The 27224-nt window shown below is 45.6% G+C and overlaps 1 protein-coding gene across 7 annotated transcripts in view; it reads left to right on the top strand.

The window, feature by feature from the left end:
• ARID4B (AT-rich interaction domain 4B) overlaps positions 1–27224 on the top strand; it is an 852780-nt gene that overhangs the window by 372881 nt on the left and 452675 nt on the right. For 6 of the 7 annotated variants that reach the window (XM_033937320.1, XM_033937319.1, XM_033937317.1 and 3 more), the window contains exon 12: positions 21634–21706. The exons of the other annotated variant lie outside the window; for it this stretch is intronic. In XM_033937320.1, coding sequence (XP_033793211.1) covers positions 21634–21706 — 73 coding nt within the window. The remainder of the gene's footprint in view (positions 1–21633; positions 21707–27224) is intronic. 7 annotated transcript variants of the gene reach the window in all.

Here is a 27224-nt window from a genome sequence, read left to right as displayed (position 1 = left end):
CTCAAGCAACCACCCTTTGCCACTAAAATGCAGTCTTCCTACATCTCAGTTTTTCAGGTATCGCCGTTTATGCTCTGAGCTATCTGATTTCAAACTGCAAAGCAAACGTCTATATTCCAAGCTCAAAACAAGAGGCTATCCGGCTCCTATTCTTAAAAAAGCTTATAAACGAGCTAAGTTTCTGAACAGGGATTTATTGTTCCTTCCCAGGGATAAAACACCAGACACTGGCATAGCTACATGCATTCTACAATATTCTCCGAGCATGAACGTTGTTACCAAGATTTTGAGGAAACATTGGGAACTTATGACAGCACATCCGATGCACACCGAGACTCATCTCAGAGTTGCATTTACCAGGCAAAAAAACTTGAAGGAACTTTTGAGCCCAGCTGACATAATTTCAACTTCACTTCAACCGGGGTGTCCCATTATTGAGTCAACTGGACACTCTAAGTGTGGCAAGTGTTTGACTTGTGCCATCACTATTGAGTTTTCAGACAACTTTGTACACCCAGGCACAAGGAAATTTTACAAACTCAAACACTTGACTACTTGTTCCACAACGTTTGTGGTATATGTGATTTTCTGCCCTTGTTTGAAAATCTACGTAGGGCAGACCACACGCACTCTGAGAAGACGCATTACTGAACATAAGAGTTGTCTTCACAACAACAAGCTGCAAGCTCCCCTTGTTGTACACTGTCTTGAACACAACCATACTTTTGAAGATTTGCAGTGCTTTGCCATAGATCATATCAGGGAAGGAACTATTAACCGTCAGATTCAGTTACTACGTGCTGAACAATTTTGGATCCACCTACTAAACAGCGAAGAACCTGTCGGTTTAAATCAAAGACTCGAATGGAACGCTTTTTATTAAAACATTAAAAATTATATACACAATCTTTTTGGCAGTGGTCCTTTTCAATCACTCAAGATTTTACGGACAAATAATCCAAGAAAGAAAAGAAAAAAGAGAAAAGCAAATAAAAATTCTCAAAATCAAAGTTTTTCTTTGAATTTTATAAAATAAAAAACAATACAATAAAATAAAAAATGCATGTTTTTGTTTTTGCTGGTCCGTTGCACTGGTTCATCTTGTCAGATTTTCTCTCAGCTGTTACGTCTTTTCCTCTTAGCTGTCACGTCTTTTTCGATTTACTTCCGGTAGTGACGTTCAAACCGGGGGTATTTAAATTTCAGAATTTCAGAGCCGCCCCATGGAAGCCATCTTTTTGGACTCTTTTGAAGCGGTTGTTTCCGCTCTTTCAAGGTACTGGCTAGTATTTAACATTAAGAAGTTAAAACTCATTGAGAAACTGTCTAAGTTCTTTTTGTTTTATTCTTCTTTGTTTTGCAGACTGATCGGTCGGGTCACACCCTGATGCAGCTTGTCGGTGAAACGCTGGCCTCCGTCGGTGTGCCGATCAGTTGAAGATAAGTGGTTTTTCCTCTATCTACAAATTTGTATATGTAGAGCACAAGTTTTTCTGCTCAAACACTCATTTTAACGAAGGTTTTGCCTGTGAGGTTACCATCTAACCACCTTGATATCCACCTTTGTGGCGGTGGGAGGGCCTTTTTCTGAGGCTTTTTCCTTCCTTTTGAGTGAATTTAGAGTCGATACTTGTCTCACACAGTTCTCTGCAAAACTTTATTACTACATTGTCCTATAATTATAGTAGTCACCAATTGAAAGTGTTGCCTTACGTACATTGGTTTTCAATATATCTGTGTTTCTACACCTAGCATATGTAACACCCGGGGCCCATCATTTTTTGGCACCCCCCCGCCCCCCATCTGTACGAAAAACATGATTTTTAGTAACAAGCCACACGTCACACATGAGTACCTAGGAAAAGGCAGCATCTTACATATTGCAGTAAGCAGTACATCAATACACCCATTGTAAAACTAAACAAGCCAGACCAGCAAGACAGATCAATCGTACACCGTCAATCCTAATAGAAAACCATGTCTTTCGAACACACAGAACACAGAAAACACCTTCGCCTAGTATGGAATATGTCATCACAAATGAACCCCTCCCCCTTTTACAAAACTGTAGTGTGGATTTTAGCCACAGTGGTAACAGCTCTGACGCTCATAGAATTCTGAGCATCAGAGCTGCTACCACCATGGCTGGCGCTAAAAAATGCTCCACAGTTTTGTAAAAGGGGGGATAAAATAGAAATACACAGCTTCAACGCTCTAGCTCAGGGGTGCCCAAACTTTTTGGGCTTGCGAGCTACTTTAAAATGACCAAGTCAAAATGATCTACCAACAATAAAATTAAAAAACACAAAGCACACTATACGCTGAGAAAATGTTAATTATCATTCCTATTCTGGGTTTTTTTCAAAGAGGTCAAGGTAGATGACTCTATGCATTGTCACCTCAATAACAACCATACAAAAATAGACAAATATACCCCCCCTTCCTTTTTATTAAACCACAATAGCAGTTTTTAGCGCAGGGAACTGCGCTAAATGCCCAGCACTGCTCTCGACGCTCATAGGCTCCCTGCGCTAAAAAACACTATTGCGGTTTAGTAAAAGGGGGCCATAGTGCAAAATATAGACAGCATATATAAATTCAGACACATTTTGATCACTAAATTTAAAATAAAATCATTTTTCCTACCTTGTCTGGTGATTTCCTGAGTCTCTGGTTGCACTTTCATCTTCTGACTGTGCATCCAATCTTTCTTCCCTTCTTTCAGCCTGTATGCTTCCTCTCCTCCAGACCTCATTCTCTCTCCCAACTTTTTCTTCCTCTCTCCCTGTCCTTTCTTTCTTTTTTCTCTCTTGATGCCCCCTTTCTTTTTTTCTGTTTCCCTTCTGTCTCCCTGCCTGCCCCCTTTCTTGCTCCTTACCCTCCACAAAGCCACTGCTGCCACCATCGGGGGAAACAGGCCCCAAAGCCACCGCCGCAACCATCGGGGGAAACAGGCCCCAAAGCCACCGCCGCAACCATCGGGGGAAACGGGCCCCAAAGCCACCGCCGTGGCTACCCCAAGCTCTCTCTGCTTCCCACCGGGCCGACCAGCAATCCCCCGACGTCAATTCTGCCGTCGGAGAGGAAGTTCCGCCCAGCCAGGCAGCGATTGGCTGTCCTGAACTTCCTCTCCGACTGCAGCCTTAGGGCGGGTGCACAGCCAGGGCGGACCGCCCCCCCCCCTCTTGGTATGACACTGAAGACATGGCAGCGGCTCCTCTCACGAATCTCCACCTGCGTCGGAAGTCCGATGCAGTCGGGGATCTTGAGAGGAGCCGCCGCTGTATATTTCAACTTTAAATACAGGCCGCCGCCATTTCCTCTCACCTCCGCCCGTCCTCGAGTGAGCGACAGGAGAAAGCGTATGAGCGATGCCACTGAAAATAGTGAGCGATCGCTCATGCGCTCACCTTAGAGGGAACACTGTAAGACTGGAGGTCTTGGAGCAATACCAAATGGGCTGCCAAAATTCATGGTCATTTTTAATTTAAAAGATATAACCCCATTAGTTTTGCAAGAAAACTTTCCTAGGTAGAACATGATACGTTTTACATTTATATCGCCGTAATTTACAGATCTTTGGGTAGGACCTGAATTAATGGAGTTAAAAGCAAGACAACATTGGCTGTGATGTGTCAAACATGAAAACATAATAAGTAATGTTTGCATTCTGGATAAAATCATGCTGAATTGACTGTCATGTTTTCAAGGAAATTAAAAGTAAACAATATAAGTTTAACTATTTTTTAAGCCCCTACTAAATGTGACTGTGCAAACCAAAGAGTAAATCATATGGCAGAAAAAAATGCTTTACTTGTCAGTGACTGTTTACTAGTGCTGCCTGATTCACGAATTGAATCGGTTCACCGATTCACTTCGGGTGAATCGATTGAAATCGATTTAAAACAAACAAAAAATTGGCCTCCCGATTCGGTAACTGACCCTCCTCCTCTAAAGCAGGAGCGGCAGTGCTGCCTCTTACAGGGCCCCCCTGCTTTAGAGGGCGAGGGGGGAGGGTCAGTCAGGAAGTGCTGGTGTCCGGCTTCCCCCCCTGGCCTCCCGCTGGTGTCTGGCATCCCCTCTGGTCTCCTGGTGTCTGGTTTCCCCTCTGGCCTTCCTCTGGTGTCCGGCTGCTCTTGCACCATTTACCTAATATCAGCAGCCTGCAGAGAAGATCGCTAGTACTAGCGATCTCTGCAAGCTGCTATAGGTCTTTGGAGCTGTTTCCTCTGCCGCAGTCCCACCAATCCTCTGATGTCAGAGGCAGGATCGCGGCAGAGGAAACAGTTCCGAAGACCTATAGCAGCTTGCAGTGATCGCTAACACCAGCGATCTTCTCTGCAGGCTGCTGATATTAGGTAAATGGTGTGCGGGAGGCCAGGGGGAACATGCAGGCCTTCTGGGGTAGGGGGGGTGGTAAAGGCTTTCAGGGGGGATAGGCAGGCCTTCAGGGTGGACAGGCCTTCAAAGGGGAGGTGCAGGCCTTCGGGGGGGGGGTGCAGGCCTTTGGGGAAGGTGGTATAGGCCTTCAGGGGGACAGGCAGGCCTTCAAGGGTGGGATGCAGGGCTTCAGGGGGGAGAGACCTTCAGGGGAGGGGGGCCCTGGTATAGAAGTACACGGAGGGAGGGAGGGGGGTTCAAAGAGATGTGCATATGTCGGACTTTGGGGGGGAAAAAATGGGTCTAATAACAGAGGAGAGGGAGAGAGATGGTGGACAATGGGATTAGGGAGGGAAGGAACAGAAAGGGAGAGAAGTTGGACACAAGGGATGGTATGGAGAGGGGGATAGAGAAACTGGATAGGAGGTTAGTTGGGAAAAGAAAGGGAGATATGGTGGACCCTAGGGTGGTGGAGAAGTAGGGAGAGATGCTGGATGAAAGAGTAGTTGAGAAAAGGTGGATCTGTAGATGGGGGAGGAAAAAAGGAAAGATGCCAGACCTCCGGGGGAGGGAAGGGAAATGGAAGTGGAGGACAGAGATAGAAGATGGATGGTTAGCACGGAGAAATAAGAAAGGAGACCCGAGTAAGCAAGTTATTAGAAGACAACCAGAGCCGGGGACCAACAAGATTTGAGTAATGACCAGACAACAAAAGGTAGAAAAAATAATTTTATTTTATTTTTTGTGATTACAATACGTCAGATTTGAAACATGTATTCTGCCAGAGCTAGTGTTAGACCGCAAACGAGAGCTAGGATTTAACAGAAAGAGAAAAAGTTTTGGGTTTTTTTTGTTTATATTGTTTACACCACAGCACCAATGTGGTTAGGAGAAGGCAAAGAGGGAGAAGAGACTATAAAATAAAGTCACCAGGATGTGTGGAAAAAACATCCACATGGGCAGGAAAAGCGAATCAAATAAAAAAATAAATTCAATAGGCTGAATCAAATCGAATCGAAATTTTTTTTTCCCCTGAATCGAGCAGCACTTTTGTTTATCATTATTAGACACTTTGTTGGGACCAAGAATGGCTTTAAAATTGAACAATAAAAATAACATTTGATAGTTGTCATATTCATGTTATAGCATTAAGACACAACATACCATGCTTAGATACTTTGCTTACTTGCTTGTTAACCTTCATCTATTACAGACATCAGAGATGTTTAAATTTATGTTGTTGATGTTTATTCTGGGACTAGTGGGTTATTTCCGTCCATCCGCCAGGACCTTGTAGGAAGCCTCAAATTTTAGAGACTTAAACCCCTCCTCTTCATATCTTATCACTGTCACTGGTTCTGTAAACATCAATCTTCCTTCCTACAAGCCAGACTGTAGGAGCTTATTTTTTCAGCTCGTGTTTATTTTCGCATAATTTCAGTATTTTGTGTTTGCGGGTTTTCACCCTCATGCTGTGATATCCTTGACTGCAGGAGATTGCAGATTTTTGGGAAATGTCTGCTTCTAGGGGGTTTCCTGCTTGTCAATAAGCCCCCTGTACTACTGCTGCCTGATTCACAATTCGAATCGATTCACCAATTCACTTCAGGTGAATCGATTCGAATCGATTTGGTTTGGCAAAAAAAATCGAACTCACCGATTCAAGACTCATTCACAGTGTTCATGCTTTCCCTCTGCCGCTGCCACCCGCCGGAGTTGTCCCCATCTAAAGTAACTTCCGGTTTTGTGAAACCGTAAGTTACATCAGAAGGACTTGGGAGTGCCGTCCTGCTGGCTTTCTCCTTCGCGCCGCGAGAACATATCTCCTCTCCTCCTTGCGATTCCCAGTATAAATTTGAGAATCAGGCAGGGGGGCTAGGGAAAATTAGAATCGGGCTGGGGAAGCTGAGAATCGGGCAGGGAGGCTGGGGAAGCTGAGAATCGAGCAGGAGGGCTGGAGAAAATTATAATCGGGCTGGGGAAGCTGAGAATCAGGCAGGGGGGGCTAGGGAAGCTGAAAATCGAGCAGGAGGGCTGGGGAAGCTGAAAATCGAGCAGGAGGGCTGGGAAAGCTGAGAATCGGGCAGGGGGCTGGGGAAGCTGAGAATCGAGCAGGAGGGATGGGGAAGCTGAGAATCAAGCAGGAGGGCTAGGGAAAATTATAATTGGGCTGGGGAAGCTGAGAATCGGACAGGGGAAGCTGAGAATCGGGCAGGGGGTTGGGGAAGCTAAGAATCCGGCAGGGAAGCTGGAGAAGCTGAGAATCCGGCAGGGGGGCTGGAGAAGCTGAGAATCGAGCAGGGGGGCTGGGGAAAATTAGAATTCGGCTGGGCAAGTTGAGAATCGGGCTGGGAGGCTGGGGAAGCTGAGAATCGGGGTGGGAAGCTAAGAATCGAGTAGGGAGGCTGGGGAATCTGAGAATCGGGCAGGGGGCCTGGAGAAAATTAGAATCGGGCTGGGGAAGCTGAGAATCAGGCTGCCAGATTCACGATTCGAATCGTTTACCACGACAAAAAATCGGCCTCTCGATTTGTTGACTGACCCTACCCCTTCGCCCCTAAAGCAGGAGCAGCAGCGCTGCCTCTTGCTGGCTGCCGCTCCTGATTTAGAGGGCGAGTGGGGAGGATCAGTCGGGAAGTGGCTTCCCCGCTGGTGTCCCGCTTCCCCGCATCAATTTACCTAATTTCAGCAGCCTGCCCTGCAGAAGATTGCTGGCTCTAGCGATCTTTGTAAGCTGCCATATGTCGTCCGACTTGTCTTCTCTCTGCCGCGGTCCTGCCCCTTCTCTGATGTCAGAGGAGGGGCAGGACCGCGGCAGAGAGAAGACAACTCGGACGACGTATGGCAGCTTGCAAAGATCGCTAGAGCCAATGATCAGCAGGGCAGGCTGCTGAAATTAGGCAAATTGAATACGCAGGCCTTCAGGGGGGTGCAGACGTTCAGGGGAGAGAGCCCTGGTGTAGAAGTACACGGAGGGAGGGAAGGGGGGGTTCAAAGAGACGTGCATATGTCGGACTTTGGGGAGAAGAAATAAGGGATCTAAAAACAGGGGAGAGAGAGAGAGATGGTGGACGATGGGATTTAGGGATGAAAGTTACAGAAAGGGAGAGATGCTGGATGAAAGGGTAGTTGAGAAAAGGTGGATCTGTAGGTGGAGATGAAAAAAAGGAGAGATGCCAGACCTCCAGGGGAGGGAAGGGAAACGGAAGGGGAGGACAGAGATGGCAGATGGATGGTTAGCATACAGAAAGAAGGAGACCCTGGCAAGCAAGTTATCAGAAGACAACCAGAGCCTTGGACCAACAAGATTTGAAAAATAACCAGACAACAAAAGGTAGAAAAACTAATTTTATTTTCTGTTTTGTGATTACAATATGTTAGATTTGAAACGTGTATCCTGCCAGAGCTGGTGTTAGACCACAAACATGAGCTAGAATTTAACAGAGAGAGAAAAATCTTTTTTGTTTGTTTATTTTGTTTACACCACAGTGCCAGTGTGGTTAGAAGAAGGCAAAGGGGGTGAAGAGGCTATAAAATAAACCCACCAGGATGTTTGAAAAAAAACAACCAATTGGGCAGGAAAATTGAATCGAATCGAAATTTTTTTCCCTGAATTGGGCAGCATTACCCTGGACAGATTGCACATCTGATCAGGGCTCAGGGACCGTTCCCTTGAGAGCTTGCTCACCCCCAGCTTGTCCACTAGTGGGTTGAGCACAGGCTACGTGGTTCCATTGAGGCGTGCCTGGGATCAGAGCCAGACTGCGTTCTTCTGCCAGGCCTTCTGCACGGCATGTCCAAGGGTGGTGGAGGTGACCGGTAGTGGAAGTCAGGCTGGTGAGGCAGTCAAAAGATTCAAAGTTCAGCTTTCCAGCAAGTTGAGGCAGCTGATCTCCCTGTGAGGTATTCAGCTCTGTCTGCAGTGTTTTCCTGTCAGCACATGCTTCTGTGAGTGTAAGCTAACAGCCTGAATCAGAGATTTTTTTTTTTTGGGGGGGTGTCTTTGAAAAGGGGTTTTAAGGTGGTTTCCCTGCATGCCCTATCCTTCCCCCCTTAAAATCCTTAAAATTTTTGAGGGTTCTCTGTGGTTTCCCAGGGCTATTTTTAGTCAAAACAGGCTCTCAGTGGCCATTTGGATCTTTTTTCCAGATTTGATTTTAAAGTTATTTTTTATACTTGCCAGCATCATTTTTGAAAGAAATCCACATAGAAGACTTCCCTAGGGCAGGATGTCATGGATTCATGCCTCATTTGCAGTGGATGGCTGTTGGATGCGCAGCCATATTCCACGTGTGATGTAGCTCGCGAGGGATGAAAGGCTTGCCCGAATTTGGTGCTTCGACTTCAGTGGAGGGTCTTCTAGTGCCCTCTGTCCCGACTCCTGTGAAAATGGTGTCAAGGGCCCTGGGGAGTGTGCAAGCGACGCTAAGGTGAAACGCAAGCACATCTTGGAGGATAAACCTGGTAAATCCTCCAAACAGTCTCCAACTGGAGCACAGGGGTTAGCTCCCACTGCAGAGGATGGGTTTTCCCTGGATTTTGTTGATATGCTTTATCAGGCATAATTTTTTTTAAAAGTCTCTGCCTGTCTCCTGCCGGCCTCTGTGCCAGGCATAGGGACACCTGTGACTGTGGTCCAGGGTCTTTTCTGTTACCTCCCCTAGGGGGTGCAGGCAGGTATGCAGATAGTGCCCACGGTTGTGCCAGATTTCCTTTTCATACCTCTGCTTTTGCAGGAAGGTGCTGCGGTGGCTGCAGCTATGTCAGATCTGACGGTTATCCAGTATCCGGATCAGTATGGACCCCTTGATTTGGGGCAGGATCCTACTGTGCACAGATTTTCAAGCACGCGCTTATTGTAGATTTGCTCTCTGAATCTCTACAGGCAATAACTCAGGTCGTATAAATCTTATTTATGGCTGGTCATGGGGAAGAGGAAAATTAAATCTAAAAGTTCTACACCAGCTATGTCTGGTCCCATGGACAGGCATTTGACATTTCCGGCTAATAATCTTCCACATACGCTATTGGATATGACTTCTCCTGTATCGGGTGCATCTTTGAGCCCCCTCGAAAGGACCCCCCCTTCACCCAATATCAAGTGATAGTGGAAAAGACATTCCCGCTATTTCCACTGAATATGGGGTAACCTCTACTCAGATAAGTAAATTAGCCTTTACTGAAATACCTAAACCACTTGAATTTTCAAGTGTAGTAGAAGATCAACCACCAGCAGTGGAAACACAAGATATTACCCTAAAAGATTTGTGGTTAGGTATATCTAGAGTTGAAGGGTTTCTCAGAGAAACAGTGAAACAAACATTGCACTTCTCACAGACTGTTTCTCAAAAATTTGAGAATGTGGATTCCAATATAAGCTGTTTGGATAAAAGATTAAGTGTGGTTGAAACTCAAAGTAATCCACTTCAAGCTGTCTCAGTATCTGCTGTTAAGGATTCTACGGTATTACATTCTAAAATGGAAACGATGGAAAATATGTACAGAGCGAGGAATCTCCGCTTGGTTAATTTCCCAGTAACTCATTTGCTGTCTCCTGGAATTTTGTTAAGGAAATACTTTAAAGAAATGCTGGGATTACCCAATGCGGAAAGTTTCCCATTAAATAATTATTACTATGTGCCGCAAAGGAAAATACAATCCGACCAGGAGGTGGACCATCTGGTCACAAATGAAGTGAATTTGACAGAGTTTTTGGAGGATAGTCAGGATGTGATCCAGAGTAGATCAACTATGTAATAACATGCATGAGTGAGATAGATAAAATATTAATAATGAAACTTTACTTCAAAAATAGATTGACAAAATTTTGTGTAGACTTGGTTAGAATTTTTCCTGATGTCTCGAGAGCTACGCAATTAAGAAGGAAATAATTTTTAAAACTAAAAGCAAGAGTGGTAGCCCTCGATGCATTGTATTATCTAAAATTTCCTTGTAAATGTCTTGTTAAATTACAAGACATTGAATATGTATTCTGGGATCCTATTCAGTTACAACAATTTTTATTAGCTAGAGAACAGAAATGAGTTTTTTTCTCCTTTATTAAACATGTTTCACTACTGAGAATTGGAGGAAGCACTAGTCCCATAAGTAGTAGGGATAGGTTTAAGATTCACAAGGGTGAATCAAGAACCTATTCTTTAATTTTCTTCTTATTTTTGTAGTTGAATTTAGTAGCATGTCTTCCCATGTTTGTGGGCTTGGAAAGGAATTTTGTTTATATGTTTAAATTATTTTTAAATTATGTGAATGAATCCTTTTTTTCCTGGTATCATCTGATATTGTAATCATTAAATGTGTGAATTAAAAAAAAAAAAGAATGGCAAAAAGTTCCCAAAACACAATAAGGCCACAGTCCAGCCCCTGCGTAAATAAAGTAGGCTTTATTTGTGTACTCAGCCAATGTCCAAAACATATAACAACAAAAGTTAGAATTAGTCCAGAGGCCTGGCTACTTCCATTCCCTGTAAATCAGGGTCTCAAAGTCTCTGCTTGCAGGTGGCTACCAAAGGTTACACAATAAAGACAGAAAACCCCCCAAACAGTTCACCTGTACTGGCTAGTAGTCCTGCAGCCCCTCTGGCTGCCGGGTCAGCACATGGCTGGCCACACCCTTGCCTCAGGGTAAGTCCAGGAATTTACCTTGCTGGCTTTTTCCAAGTAAAAAGTAAAATTCAAAACAGGTAAGTATTCCACAGGCTATTTCATTACAAACTTGTTCATTACAAACTTATCCAAGCTGATAGAACAGTTCAAGATTCTGGGAAGGAAGCTGAAGATGAGGACCCAGAAGATAGCATTTTTAGAGATCCTACCAGTACCTAGGGCAGATGTGAAAAGGCAGGAAGAACTACAATCAATAAATGCGTGGATGAGGAAATGGTGTGAGGAAGAGGGATTCCACTTCGTGAGGAACTGGACAACGTTCTGGGGCAAGAGCAAGCTTTACAGGAAAGATGGACTACACCTGAGCACGGCAGGAACTAGACTTCTAGCAAACAACGTCAGGAGAGGAATAGAACAGGCTTTAAACTAACAAGAAGGGGAAAGCCGACAGTCGACCAAGCGTCGACGATTCGGAAGAAGGTATCCTGTGAAGATACTGAGGGGAAAAAAGGCCGGGAAGAAGCAAGGGACAAATTGCAAGAGTCGACTAACCCAGAAGAGGAGGTTAGAAAGATTGTAGCAAAAGAGAAGAAAATAAAGACTGAAGCGCAGGGAATGGAAATGAAGACAACAAAACACCAGGATCTAAATTGCATATATACCAATGCAAGGAGCCTGAGAAACAAAATGGGGGAACTAGAGGCTTTGGCCAATGCAGAAGACATAGACATCATTGGAATTTCTGAAACATGGTGGAATGAGGAAAACAAATGGGATACAGCACTGTCGGGGTACAAACTCTATCGCCAGGACAGATCAGGACAGAAAGGAGGTGGAGTAGCCCTATACATAAAAGAAAGCATACGATCGACAAAAATGGACACAGCAGAGACGGCCAACAAGCTAGAATCGCTATGGGTTAAAATACCAGGAAAGAAAGGGCCTGAAATAAAGATAGGCCTGTACTATCGTCCACCTGGACAAACCGGAGATATCGATGAAGAAATGGAAGCCGAGATGAAGCGAGAAAGCAAAAGCGGGAATACAGTTATTATGGGAGACTTCAACTACCCTGGGATAGACTGGAGTCTTGGAAGCTCAAAATGCGCTAGAGAGACAGAATTCCTGGAAGCTACACATGATTGCTTCATGGAGCAGCTTGTTAGAGAACCAATGAGAGGAAATGCCACTCTGGATCTAATCCTAAATGGGTTAAGGGGACCTGCAAAGGAAGTAGAAATAGTGGGACCGTTGGGAAGCAGTGATCATAATATGATCAAGTTCAAGGTTGAAGTAGGAATACCGAAAGGGAAGAGAACCATAGCGACAACTTTAAACTTCAGGAAAGGAAACTACGAGGCAATGAGGGAAATGGTAAGAAAGAAACTTAGGAACACTTCCAAAAAATGGCAAACGGTACAACAAGCCTGGTCTTTTTTCAAGGGCATGGTGAGCGAGGCGCAAAATACATATATCCCCAGGTTCAGAAAGGGGTGCACAAAGAGTCGAACAAAAGACCCGGCATGGATAACCAAAATAGTGAAGGAAGCAATAGGCAATAAGAAAAATTCATTCAGGAAGTGGAAAAAGGACAAAACTGAGGAGAATTGGAAAGAGCACAGGAAAAATCAAAAAGAATGTCACCGTGTGGTTCGAAAAGCCAAAAGAGAGTACGAAGAGAGGCTAGCTAAGGAAGCACGAAACTTCAAACCATTCTTTAAATATGTTAAAGGGAAGGAGCCGGCTAGGGAGGAGGTAGGACCGCTGGATGACGAAGACAGGAAGGGAGTTGTGAAAGAGGAGAAAGAAGTGGCAGAAAGGCTAAACATGTTTTTTTCGTCTGTATTTACAAATGAGGACACTTCAAACATACCGGAACCTGAGCAATTCTTTCATGGAAGTCAAACAGAAAAATTAACATACATAGAAGTGAGCCTTGAAGACGTACGCAGGCAGATAGGAAAACTAAAACCTGACAAATCCCCGGGTCCGGACGGAATACATCCAAGGGTTCTGAAAGAATTAAAGGAGGAGATAGCGGAACTACTACAGCAAATTTGCAACCTGTCCCTAAAAACAGGCGTGATCCCGGAGGATTGGAAGATAGCCAACGTTACGCCCATCTTTAAAAAGGGATCAAGAGGAGACCCTGGAAATTACAGACCAGTGAGTCTGACCTCGGTTCCGGGAAAAATGGCAGAAGCTCTGATAAAAGAAAACATCGATGAACATTTCGAAAGGAACGAACTACTGATAACCAGTCAACATGGTTTCTGCAAGGGTAGATCGTGCCTAACGAACTTATTGCACTTCTTCGAGGGAGTTAACAAACAAATGGACAGAGGAGACCCCATAGACATCATATATCTAGATTTCCAAAAAGCCTTTGACAAGGTGCCCCATGAACGTCTACTCCAGAAGCTGAAGAACCATGGGGTGGAAGGAGATGTACATAGATGGATCAGAAACTGGTTGGAAGGTAGAAAGCAAAGGGTAGGAGTGAAAGGCCACTACTCTGACTGGAGGAGGGTCACGAGTGGTGTACCGCAGGGCTCGGTGCTCGGGCCACTGCTATTTAATATATTCATAAATGATCTAGAAACAGGGACAAAGTGTGAGATAATAAAATTTGCAGACGACACCAAACTTTATAGTGGTGCTCGGACTATAGAAGACTGCGAAGAATTGCAAAGGGACTTGAACAAGCTAGGGGAATGGGCGACGAGGTGGCAGATGAAGTTCAACGTTGAGAAATGTAAAGTATTACATATGGGAAGCAGAAACTTGAGGTACAACTATACGATGGGAGGGATATTATTGAAGGAGAGTACACAGGAAAGGGACTTGGGGGTAATGGTGGACACAACAATGAAGCCGATGGCACAGTGTGCAGCGGCCGCCAAGAAAGCGAATAGAATGCTTGGTATAATCAAGAAAGGTATTGCGACCAGAACGAAAGAAGTTATTCTGCCGTTGTATCGGGCGGTGGTGCGCCCGCATCTGGAGTACTGCGTCCAATTTTGGTCACCATATCTTAAGAAGGATATGGCGTTACTCGAGAGGGTCCAGAGGAGAGCGACACGTCTGATAAAAGGTATGGAAAACCTTTCATACGCTGAGAGATTGGAGAAATTGGGTCTCTTTTCTCTGGAGAAGAGGAGACTTAGAGGGGATTTGATAGAAACTTACAAGATCATAAAGGGCATAGAGAAAGTAGAGAGAGACAGATTCTTCAAACTTTCAAAAAATAAAAGAACAAGAGGGCACTCGGAAAAGATAGAAGGGGACTGATTCAAAACGAATGCTAGGAAGTTCTTCTTTACCCAACGTGTGGTGGACACCTGGAATGCGCTTCCAGAGGACGTGATAGGGCAGAGTACAGTAATGGGGTTTAAGAAAGGATTAGACAATTACCTACTGGAAAAGGGGATAGAGGGGTATAGATAGAGGATTACTGCACAGGTACTGGACCTGTTGGGCCGCCGCGAGAGCGGACTGCTGGGCACGATGGACCTCTGGTCTGACCCAGCAGAGGCACTGCTTATGTTCTTATGTTCTTATGTTCTACAAGCCTCACTGTGCCTGTCTGGATACAGTTAGGCTCCCCTACCAACCCTAGTAAGTTGGTGGGGGTGGGGAATTGCTGAATCCACTATCAAAATAGCCTTGTAGGCCCCATAATCCCAACCCTTTGGATCTTATGTGGATTCTGCCCCACAATCCCCACTGTAGCAATCAGTGGCTTGTAGTTTCAAAACAGGGAAAAAAAACACAATACAGGCAGGGCAGCTTTTCCCTTCATTTGTCTTTTAAATTCCCCAAAAATAGCATTTGGCTTTTTGGTTCCAAAAGGAGCCAGCAAACACACAGTTCTTTCTTTCAAAAACACAGCGCAGTTAATAGCCTTTCCAGCCCAAAGGAAAACTTAACTCTCATCCATCCGGTCACAAATTGGTTGCAGTGCAATGTCCATAGCTTCCTCTGATCTCAAGCAGTCTGGCTGGTTTACAAGCAAAGATTCCTCCCAATGTTGCATTTCAATCTCATCTTGCCTGGCCTCTGGAGCACTTAGCCATAGAACTATTTCCTCAACTAGCTCAGCCCTCTCTCTCCCTGTCTTGCACTGCTCCAACTGCCTTTCTCTGTGGGAGCCACACCCTAGCCTGTGTGGGAGATGGGCAGGCTTCAGCTTGCCCTGGGAATTCTCCTGCTCTGCAATTAGTGTGTGTACCTAAAGGGGCTAGAGCCTGTTTCTTAGGCTCTGTCCAACCAGTGATTGGCCTAGGTTTAAAGTAGAGAATGACACGGGGAAAAAAATCTGTCCCTGGCCCACCATCCCCTTCACTGCCCCGTCACCGCCATTCCCTTCACCACCCCGTCACTGTCACCACCATCCCCTTCACCGCCCCGTCACCGTCACTGCCATCCCATTCTCCGCCTTGTCACTGTCTCCGCAGCATCCATATACCGTAAGCCTCAGTACTGCAATATTTAGCTTATTCCTTCCTTATAAATCAAAGTTCTGGCTGCTGAACTAGAGAAAGAGATGTTCAGCTGGCAGGGCTTTGTTTATAAATTTTTATCCACACAACTAATATATTACTTTATCCTAAAGCAAAAAAAAGAAAAAGAAAATAAATATAATTATTTTTTCTACCTTTGTTGTCTGGTTTCTGCTTTCCTCATCTTCTCATTCAGTTCCTTCCATCCACTGTGTGTCTTCTCTCTGCGTCTTCCATTTGCTCTGTTACTGTGCCTCTCCCTTCACCTCCCCCCCCCCATTGGTCTGGCACCCATCTTCTTCCCTCCGCTCCCCCATAGTCTGGCATCTGTCTTCTCCCCTCTCTGTCTTCCACATTTCCCTTCAGGGTCTGTTCCTCTCCACCCTCCTTCAGTGTCTGTTCTATTCCTTTCCACCACCACCCTTCCTTCCCTCCTTCACTATCTGTTCCTTTCTACCACCCTTCAGCTCCTCTCGTGCGGCCTATTTACCTCCCTCCCTCTTACTTTCGTGGCACGTTAAAATGTAATTTGTGCAAGCCGCTGGAGCTTGGTCCCCAAACAATCTCGCTTCTGTGTTCCTATTTTCCCCATTTCTAATATCTCCCCTATGTATCTGGCATTGCCTCCCCCCCTGTGTCCATATACCATCCCCATGGCATGTATGTCCCCTTATGTCTCTGTCCCTCTGCCCCCATGCCCCCATGCACATAATTTCCCCTCTGTTTCTGTTACCTTCTTGAGCCCAGATTTTCCTTCTCTTCCTCTTCCACACCAATGTGTCTCTTCTCTTTTACCCCATCATGCTTCTTTCACTCTTTCTCCCCCCCCCCCCCTGCTTCCAGCATCTGGCTCACCTGCCTGTCCTCCCCTTTTTTCCTGCGGTGGGTTTCTTTCTCTCCCTCTTCATCCCCTTGGCCCAGAATCTCTTTCCCTTTCACTCCCTCCTTCCTAGTGTGAGCCGGGAACACACGCATTTGCATGGTCCAGCAGCCTCCTCCCGCCCGATTGCAGCGTTCCGTCAGTTCCCTCCCTCCACCTCACCTTAGATTCTGAGTTTGCCGGCTTTCTCTTTCACCCAGCCGCACGGATTCAAAAAACCGCATACGCGCAGATGCTCAGTTGTTCAATCTTCTCCTCTGAGGCAACTGGAAACAGGAAGTTGAAGCAGAGAAGATTGAAGAACATGAGCAGCTGCGCGTGCGCGGCTTTTTGAAAGCATGTGGCTGGGCGAAAAAGAAAGCTGGCAAACTCTGCACCTAAGGTGAGATGGAGGGAGGGAGATGGCGGAATGCTGCGATTGGGCGGGTGGGGGCTGCTGGACCGCACAATCCTTGATTGCCTCACTGCGCAGACAAGACCATTCACCGCTCCATGGGGCGGTGAATGGCCTTGTCCCTGCAGCGACCACTATTTTTTCTTTCCCCGTTTTGGCGGGTTATCCGCGGCTCCTTGCGGCTAGCCGCGGGTAACAACTACTGTGTCATTCTCTAGTTTAAAGGAGTTTTTGTCCTCATAGTGTCCCAAATCTCCCCAGGGCTCCTGTTCTTGGGAAAGCTCCCCAGAATCTGACTCCTGATCCCTGCTAGTTGGAGAGCTGCTGCACTGATCAGCTCTCTTCAGCTTCAGGTCTATGTTTTTATGCTTGTTAACTGGAACAAGGCTAGCTGTAGTGCTGGGCTTGTGACAGTGTTCAGGCAGCATTGGCCTCTTCTTCGTGGCTCAGGCATGACGTCCTAAGATGCACCATAATTCTGACACTGAAGTGTCACTGACACTGAAGTGAATTGAATTTTATAATCTTGGGAGTGGATTATATGGCTGATGCTTTCTATCATATTCTTGAAAACCTTAGAATAATCAGTTCTAACAGTTCATAGACTCATGCATGTACTGTGAAACGCGGGAGACATCACTCTGGCCGACTTAATGGGGGAATCCTTGATATAGCCATCTGGTGAAACATAGCTCTATGTCGGAGTAACCCCCGAGTCGCGTTTCTTTGAACACGAAGATGAGTACTAATTTATAAGATTGCACTGCACTTTAAACACGTTAAGCATTTTGTTAAAAACTTCTGGACCGATGACGATTTAGGTGTATAATATACTGTGTGTGTTGAAACTTGATGTTCACACAGTTACACCACTAAGGTCTGTGAACTGTTAGAACTGATTATTCTAAGGTTTTCAAGAATATGATGTATTGATTGACCTTAGTAAAGATTCTATTAGCATATTTATTATTGATGCTTTCTATGACATTTTGAAAGTCTTTACTAAACTTTCTGCCTATTCTGTTTCGGCTTACAGGATGCTTTGGATCAGGCAGTGGTCTGGTGATTTTTCTAAAGCGACCTTGATCCAGTTGCCCTTTAAGGGACAGCTGCTGTTTGGCCAGGATCTGGATGACTTTATAGCCAGTGTGCAGGATCTCAGGTCCAAGTTGCTGTCTGTGAATAGATCCCTCCCTTCCAGGGGTTCAGAACATCCTGATTTTTGTCCCTTCAGGCACTCTCATCCGTACTTGGGCTCATCCATTGGATAGCAGTCCCCTTTATCTGCCTAACAGCGCTTTGGCTGGTTTTGACTTCGGCCGCCATGGGGAGTCATTTGGAGGCTTCTGTAAGGAAACAGTTTTAATGCCAGGTTGGTGTCTCCTCTCCCGCGCATCAGTGGGTAGTTGTCGGCCTTTCTGGAGGAATGGCAGGCCATTACCTTTCTCTGTTGGGTCCTGGAGGTTCTCAGGGATGGTTCTCTGTCCTCTGACTGAGTATTTTCTGGATTCACCTGTGGGCTGCCTCGAGAAGGTTGTTCGGGTGCAGGCATAGAACCTATACCAGAGTGAGACTCAGGCTCTAGGAGATACTCAATATACTTCATCATTCCAAAGATTGGATATGATGATTGGAGACTGATTCTGGATCTCAAGGCTATCAGTGTGGTGCTGAAAGTGCCTCACTTCAGCATGAAGATGGTGCGCTCAGTGATAGCATTGGTGGTGCTGAGGGAGTTTCTAGCATCCCTGGATCTGATAGAGTCCTATCTGCACCTTCCCATTTTTCCAGACCACTGGAAGTATCTGCGGTTCCAAGTTTTTGGGCAACATTTGCATTTTGCGGCGATGCCCTTTGGATTGGCAACAGCACTTAGGACCTTCACCAGAATGATGGTGAAGGTCCATCTTCGCACCCTGGATGTCCTCGTTCATCTGTATCTGGACGACTGGTTGATCAGAGCTCCCTCGCTATCTGAGGGGTGTCGGACTGTTCATCAGGTGGTACACAGTTGCTGCAGCACTTGGGCTGGTTGATCAATTTCAGAAAGAGTCACCTCGAGCATTCACAGGCTTTGAAATACCTGGGAGTTCGATTTCACATGGGACAGAACAAAGTGTTCCTGTCTGTGTTCCTTCAGGAGAACTTTCAACAGGTTTTCAGGGACCTTCTGGCCACTCCAGTCCTGACGGCATGGCAGTACTTCCAGGTTCTGGGAACCATGGTGGCAATGATTGCTTAGGTCCCTTAGGCCAAATCCCATCTGTGTCTGCTGCAGGAACCTCTGCTTTCATGCTGGAATCATCAGTGGAACCTGTTAACATGCACCCCTGCCCTGGAAGACTGTGGTGCGGAATAGTCTTGATGGTGGTTGCGACCCCTCTCGCTTTCCAGGGGCCTTCCCCTCCGGATCTCAGATTGGGTGATTCTGTCTGTGGTTGCGTGTCTCAAAGGCTGGGGAGCAGTGTGTATGACCATCCCTGTTCAGGGCCCTCAGAATGTAAGTGGTCGATCAATTGCCTGGAGCTTCGGGCGATTCAACTGGCTCTTCTCCACTTCGAGGGTTGTCTTTGCCATCGAGCTGTTCATTTGCATTGGCTTATATCAATCAGCAGGGGGGTATGAGGAGTACCTCCCTGAGTATGGAGGCTCAGCTTCTCTTCTGGTGGGTGGAGAGATACCTCGTGGCACTGTCTGTGGCGTACATAGCAGGAGTGGACAACGTTCAAGCGAATTGTCTGTTGTCAGACGCTGGACCCCAGAGAGTGGTCCCTGTCTCAAAGAGTATTCGATTGCATAGTAGATCAGTGGGGTTGTCCCATGTTTGATTTCATGGAGACTGCGACCAGCAAGAAAGTAGATTTGATTCTTCAGTTGCCACCACAATTCCAGCAGCGCAGGCCTGGATGCTCTGGTTCAGGCCTGGCCAGGGGAAAGTCTCTTCTATGGTGTCTGTTGAGGCGGATAGTGGCTCACGGAGGTCCAGAGCTCCTGGTTACACCCAACTGGCAAAGGCGGCTGTGGTATGCTGAAGTGGTTTGGCTCCAGTAGGATTGGGAGCTCCGGCTACCTTGTCATTCTCATCTCCTCATGCAGGATATGATTGCGTTGCAGGATACGGACCACTTTGGTCTTATGGCATGTCTCTTGAACGCGTTGCCTTGACTATTCTTTAGCAGTGATTAACACGTTACTTCACAGCAAACGGAAGTCCACAGGGGCAACTTATGCAAAGGTTTGGAATTGTTACAATGCCTGGTGCGCCCTGAGTCAGGAGGACCTGTCTATTCCATCGATTTCTCATGTCCTGGTTTTCTACAGGATGGTAGCTTTACTCCAGGTGCAGATTGCTTGTCTTTTGTGTATGGGCCCTCCCTCTTTGAGGTGGCTCGTTTTCCTTCGGGGTGCTGTGCGACTTAGGCCTCCCTTGCGCCTACCCTGTCCCAGTGGAATCTTACTCTGGTTCTCCACTCTTTGGCTCGCCCTCCATATGAGCTTTTGGAGAAGACATTCTTTATGGATCTTACGATCAAGGCAGTCTTTCTTGTGGCTATTATCTCAGCCTGTGAGTTTTGGAGCTTTAGGTTGTCTCCTGCCGTTATTCCTTTATGTGTATTGCAGATTCTGGTGTGAAGCTGCACATTGTTCCTTTCTTTCTTCTGAATGCAGTTTCCCCTTTTCTGTGAATTGGGAAGTCGACTTCCTGGTTTTGGGCTTCCTCTGGTTAGAGGGCGCAGGATCGAGTGTTGAGGTCCTTGGAAATACACAAATTTTTGTTGTGGTATTTGGAAGTCACCAATAAGTTTCTCCTCTCTGATCACCCGTAAAGGTAGGCCTGCTTCTAAGGCCATTATTTGAAAGATTTGTTCATCGCTTAGAAATTTGAGTAAGTGATTAATCAAATACACAATAAACTTGAAACTTATTTCCAGGTGGATCTGTATGGCTATTTCCGCAGCTTAAGTGGTGGCTGGAAAGAAACCCTCCATGTGGTGCTGGCTCATTCTACCAGAAGTGTTTTCTTTGCATATGCTCACCAAGTTTTACAGGTTTGATTTGGCGGTCAAGCAGGATGCTGATTTTGGTGCCTCTATTTTTGTAATCGGCTCATCAGTCCCACCCTGATTCTTCGGGACTCCTCTGTTACGTCCCAGTAGTCCCAGAATAAAGTGGGATTGTATAAGAACAAAAGATTAGGTTCTTACCTTTGCTAATCTTCTTTCTTTTAAATTCACACTTTATTCCAGGAACCATCCTTCATTTTCCTGATTCGCCGATTGTCTGCCTTTGAAGTACTGGTAAGCTAGATTTCTATTTTCTGGCCAGCCTTTATAGAGTGCCATCTGTTTGGGTTTCACACTCAGTTTTGGGGGATCCCTTGTTAGGGCGACCCCTTCTATCAGTGCATGCTGTTTCTACTTATAGCACTGTTATTATCGTTCAAGTTTCTAATGTTTGATATACTGATTCAATTATGTTTACTTGTTGCTGTTTTGTATTTCTAATCGTGAGCAGAATACAATTGGTTTTTAGGAAGTGTCCCCGTTCCCTTCTCTCTTGTTATTATCCTCTACAGATGTACCTGGCTGCTTTGCTACTGACATGTTTATAGAACTAGTGACAGTGATGAGGTTTAAGGGGGAGGGGTTTAAGTCTTTGAAATTTGAGGCTTCCTAAAAAGTCCTGGTGGGTGGATGGAAATATCTCACTGGTCCCGGAATAAAGTGTGGATTTACATGAAAGAAGATTAGCAAAGTTGAGAACCTAATCTTTATTTGTTTTTAGTTTATAAATAATACACTTAACAGTTTCTTGGTAGTGGATGTTAGGCATGTTTTTATTGCTTCAATTAGGAGGAAACAGAACCTTTTCCAGAAGAGAGAGAGAACTTCATGCAGCAGCTATACAAGTTTATGGAGGACAGAGGTAAGCGTTCTATCTATTTCTATTTATTTTATCTATTTATTCAATTTTTAGCCCGTCCTCCCAAAAGAGCCCAGAACTAAACTAAACTAAACTAGAACGGGTTACAAAGTACATCCATAATAATCCAGACAGAGCAGAGATGACATTTTACATAAATTACAATATAGATGACAGTTTACATAAATTACAATATAGACATGACAATAAAACATATGTACTAAGTAGCATCTGGTGAAATTAAGTGACAAAGGTGAGTTGACTGGGTGGCATTTCAGGGTGAATGACTTTAAGGCGCTGGGTTAGTAAAGAGGAAGGTTTTCACGGCCTTCCTGAAGTTCCAGAGTCCATCTAGTGATCTGACAGATGGAGGGATTGTGTGCCAAAGTTTGGGTATGAAATGTGAGTAGGAGCGTTTGCGGGCAGTTTCAGTTTTGAGGGAGCGACCAGAAGGTATGGTCAGTCGTTTTTCTCCTTGGGACCTCAGTGGTCGTTTTGGGAAGTAGATTTGTAGTTTAGTTTTCATGTAGTATGGAATAGTTTCATGGAAGGTTTTGAAAGCGAGGAGCAGGGCCTTGAAGGTGCAGCATTTTTGAATGGGCAGCCAGTGCATGGAAGCTAATGCAGGGGTAACATGGTCGCGGATGCCTAGGCTTTTCAGAAGGCGGATTGCAGCGTTTTGCATCCTTTGGAGGCGGGAGAGAGTTTTGGTAGGCAGGCCCACTAGTAGAGCGTTACAATAGTGTATGCGGGATAGAACAAAAGCGTAGAGTAGTTGGGCAAATTCAGATTCTGAGAAGTAGGCACATATGGTTTTTAGCTGGCGGAGGTAGTAGAAGGAGGATGATACTAGTTTGGATACGTGATCTGTCATTGATAAATTAGAGTCAAGAGTTACTCCTAGGCTGCGGACGTTGTCTTTGGGTGTAAGGGTGTTTGTGGCCCAGGAAAAGGATGGACGGGGGTATACGCATAAATCTTTGTGGATCCAGAGAAGTTCTGTCTTGGATTCATTTAACTGTAATTTGTTTACGGTCATCCAAGACTTTATTTCAGTTAAGCAAGACTGGAGATATTTGATTTGTGTGTCTCGGTGACGGCCTAGGGGAAGATAGAGTTGTAGGTCGTCAGCGAAGAAGTGGATTCTGATGCGGTGTTTACCCGCTATGTCCAGTACTGGTTTGACATAGATGTTGAAGAGGAGAGGTGAAAGTAAAGCTCCCTGAGGCACTCCATAGTGGAGTGGTTTGGGTTCAGATAAGGATTTTCCTAGTAGGACTCTCTGTGATCTGTCGTTCAGGAATGAAGAGAACCATTGAAGTGCATTGTCACGGATTCCAATGGACTTTAGCCTGGACAAGAGGAGAGAGTGGTCTATGGTGTCGAAGGCGGCACTGAGGTCTAATAGTACCAGCAATGCATCATTTCCATCATCTAGGATTTTCCAGCAGTCATCTAGGATGTCCAAAAGCACAGTTTCTGTGCTGTGATGTTTCCTGAAGCCCGATTGGAAGTTGGAGAGGGTGGCGTTTGTCTCCATGAAGTCTTGCAATTGCGTGAGTATAGTCTTTTCCAATATTTTTGAGATGAATGGGAGGTTTGAGACAGGTCTGAAGCTGCTTGGGTTGTCTGGGTCCATGGTTGTTTTTTTCAGGAGTGGTTTTACTATGGCTGATTTCCAGCTCCGTGGAACTACACCTGTCATAAGGGACTCATTTATTAGGGGTAGGATGGATTCCAGGAATAACTCATTTGTGTTCAGCAGTGTAGTGAATGGACATGGGTCCAGGATCGAGGTTGCGGGGCATACGGAGTTGATTATTGTTTTGAGGTCATTATGGGAGATCGGTGTGAAACTGTTCAAGGTTTCCATCTTGGGTGGATTGTCATCTTGGGCAGTCTCTGGGATGTATGGGAGTGCTTTGGCCTCAGAGTCCAGATTTGCGCGTATCTTTGATAATTTGTCATGGAAGAAGGTGGAGAGGGATTCGCAGTCTAGGTTCGTTTGCAGGGAATACACTGGACCTTGGGATAAGGAGAATAGGTTTTTCGTTAATGAGAAGATGGCCCTCGATCTGCTTGGGTACTTTGATAGTAGAGCAGTAAAATGAGCTTTCTTTGCTTCAAGGGTGGCTAGTTTGTAGTTTTGCAGCAAGTTTTTCCAGGAGGATTTGTCCTGGTCACTGAGAGTTTTGCGCCAAGTATTTTCTGCTTTTCTAACTCTCCTTTTTTGTACTCTCAGGTCTTCTGTAAACCAGGGTGAAGAGAATGGTCGTGAGTTAGGTTTAATCACCTTGACTTTTGCTAGGTTCTCATAGAGTGCTTTAATGCCTGAGTGCCAGGTCAGTGCCTTCTCTTCTAGGGAGTTAGTGCCTAGTTGTAGTTTGGAGATACCGTGGGAAAATGTGGTTGGGTTTACTGATTTTGGGTCGAATGTAATTGTTTCCTGGGAATTTGTTCGGTCTGCTGCCTCTTTAACTCTGGTGTGCAGGCTGAACGTGATTATATGGTGATCGGTCCAGGGGACCACAATGTTTGTCGGCGAGGATGTTTTCTGGTCAATTTGTGGGCCGTCTGGGAGAAAGATTAGGTCCAGTGTGTTTCCAGAGGAATGAGTTGGAGAGGTGACTTGTTGAGTGAGTCCCAGATCTGACAGTGTTTTGATGAAATCTCATGGGGCGCCCGTGACTTCTGAGTAGTCCGCGAAGTTGAGATCGCCTAGGACTACAATTTGTTTATGGATTACGGATAGGTTGCTTATAATGGTTAGCAGTTCATTGAGCACAGACATAGGAGAAGAGGGTGCTCTGTAGACTAGTATGATTGTAATTTTTTTGTTGTGGCCTATTGAGAAAACGAGGCATTCTAGGTCTGGTAGTGTTATGGAGTGTATTTGGCGTGGGTTTAACTTGGATTTGGCGATCACTGCCACCCCTCCCCTTCTCTTGTTGGGACGGGAGCATGCCAGTGCTTGGTAGCCTTGAGGGCATAACGCACCCAAGGTGGCTCCATCATTGTCTTTGAGCCATGTTTCCGTCACTAGTAGGAGGTCCCAATTGTACTCTGTAATGGCATCTGTGAGTACGAGGTTTTTGTCGTTTACGGATCTGGCATTCACTAGGGCTGCTGCGACATTTTGTGCAATGGGGGCATATGTGTCAGTTTTGATCTTTATGAGATTGTGGGTATTGATTTTCTTGGGCTTTGTGCGGTAGCAGCTTCTTAGGTCTCCATATCGACCCTGGCCAGTGATGGTGGGTATGTGGTATGCCATCATGGGGAGTATGAGTGTGATGGCTAGAAGGGGGCACAGTGTATTGACTTGGTTGTGTGTTGAAGAAGAAGTTGACTGCATGCTACAACAGGAGCCCCTAAGGGCGGAAGAGAAATGAGCTGTGAGCTCTGGGAAGAAGGGGTGGAGAACGGTGGCTGCTTTCCTTGCAGTGGCTTGAGGCAAAGAGTCTCCTCTTCCGTCTGGCTGTGGGGAGGAGGTGTAGATCAAAACTCGGTTCAATGAGCAGGGAACGGTGGCTGGATGCCAGAACAGATGAAAACCTCCAACAAAGCAGTCAATTCAGACTTCAGACTAGTCAACAGCCCCAGATCGTAACGCACAAACTGCCTCTCAGATTTCTTCTTCTCCACACAGCTAACAGCTGATCCAGAGCGTATCAGCAGCACAAACACCACAGAAGTCTTTGGATTTTATCCTGGCAGTCAGCGGCCACACTTTCTCACAGTGGAGCAGGCAGGCAGTCTCGACGGAAGCAAGGCAGGGCAGTAGCAGTTACAAGATGGCTCCTTGCAGCTTTCAGTTGAAGCAATTTCAGAGCTCCCGGCAAGGGACTAAGGGGCGGAGCAAGCTCACACCCAGCCCAGCAGTAAGAGGGAGAGGTAAAGGTGTCAATGAAAAACTCACTTACTGACTCCAAAGTGGGTTGGGTTCAGCTGTTCAGTATAAGGATTCTGAGCCGAGCGTCACGCGACCCCGACTCTATTTAAATTAAATGCAGAGTCCTCCGCTGATCGGGAAGAGGGACTGAGCAGAGCTCCCACACTACCTCTTCACTGGCAGACTCTAAAGTGAGTAGGTTCAGCTGTACAGTTTGAGGAGTCTGTTTAAATTTAAATGCCGGTACCCCCACTGGACAGAAATAGGGCGGACCAGAGCCAACTACTTCATAAAATTAACTCACAGTCCAACAGTCGCTATCAGCATTAAGCCTCTTCTGAATCATCTGATATCAGCAGGCTGCTTCTTCAAAAGTAATTCACAGTCCAACTGCCACTGTCAGCACTAGGCCTCTTCTGATCTGTCCTTACTAATCAATTTAACAAGCAAAGTCAGATCTTCAGGTGATCACTGGAAGTATTCACACCGAGTTCTCATTCATAGAGCTAGGCACTAGAAGAAATAGCACCGAAGATGTAATGGGCTGTCTTAAAAAGAACTTTTTTATGATAGTCTTACACAGAGCTTAAGCTGATGCTGCCATCTTCCAGAGTTCTAGAAGGGGAATTGTTTGTATGCTTGCGGTTGTTCGATATACCAAGTACAGCATTTGATCTCAGTATTCCTTGTCTGTATTAAATTCCAGACAAAAGAAACATGCCATGACATTCAGTATCAGTACACAAGGCTGAGTTTTGTTTTTTTCATTAGAATGTCAGATTTGTGAGGTGCTTCTTGTAAGATTCAAGCCAAAGTCATAGTTTCCTCACTTCCTCTAAGAGTAATGTATAGTAAAATAATCACCCTCTGTTGGTGAGAGATAATTGCAGCTGAAACATGATAACTAAGCTTCTATGCTTGGCCTCTAGGAGAATCTCCTTTTGGCTGATCCTTAGAACTCTAACCTGCTGATTCTAGTCCTGGCTAGGGCATGATTTCTTCACAGTCATGCCAGATTGTGGATTTCAATTCTTGGAACTGTCAGTTGTTGTCGGTTGTAGCAATTAAGTAAGTAAATAAATATGTAACATGGTTTAAATTGTCTGTGTCTTGGTGTATGAGTTGTTGTTCAAGGGGGAGTCTGGAAATAAACCCCTCCCCCCAAAGATAAGAGGTGATGATTTAAGCCAAAGAGAGTGCTCACCTGGCTTTGAGAGCAGCCGAAAAACTTCTTCACTGCATGAATGCACAAGCTAGTTGAATGATACAACAAATACGTTGTCTTGGTTCATAGTCTTAAGCATGCGAGACAGACGCGTGCCAACAAATGAGCGCCGACAATGCAGCGCAGGACTTCATCGCGCTGAAGAAAAACCTTCTTTTAAAGGGCTCTGACAGGGTGTGTGGGGGGGAACCACCCAACTTTACTTAATAGTGATCGCGCTGGCGTTGGGGGGGGGGGGTTGGGGGATTGTAACCCCACATTATACTGTAAACTCAACTTTTTCTCTATTTTTTAGAGAAAAAGTTAAGTTTTTAGTATAATGTGGGGGGTTACACCCCTACAACCCACCAACGCCAGCACAATCCCTATTAAGTACAGTGGGGGGGTTCCCCCCCACACCCCCC

Source organism: Geotrypetes seraphini, chromosome 3, assembly GCF_902459505.1.
Source record: "Geotrypetes seraphini chromosome 3, aGeoSer1.1, whole genome shotgun sequence".
In the NCBI taxonomy this organism is placed as follows: domain Eukaryota; kingdom Metazoa; phylum Chordata; class Amphibia; order Gymnophiona; family Dermophiidae; genus Geotrypetes; species Geotrypetes seraphini.
The sequence above is the reverse complement of the archived record's forward strand: the minus strand, read 5'-3'. Positions and strand labels throughout refer to the sequence as shown.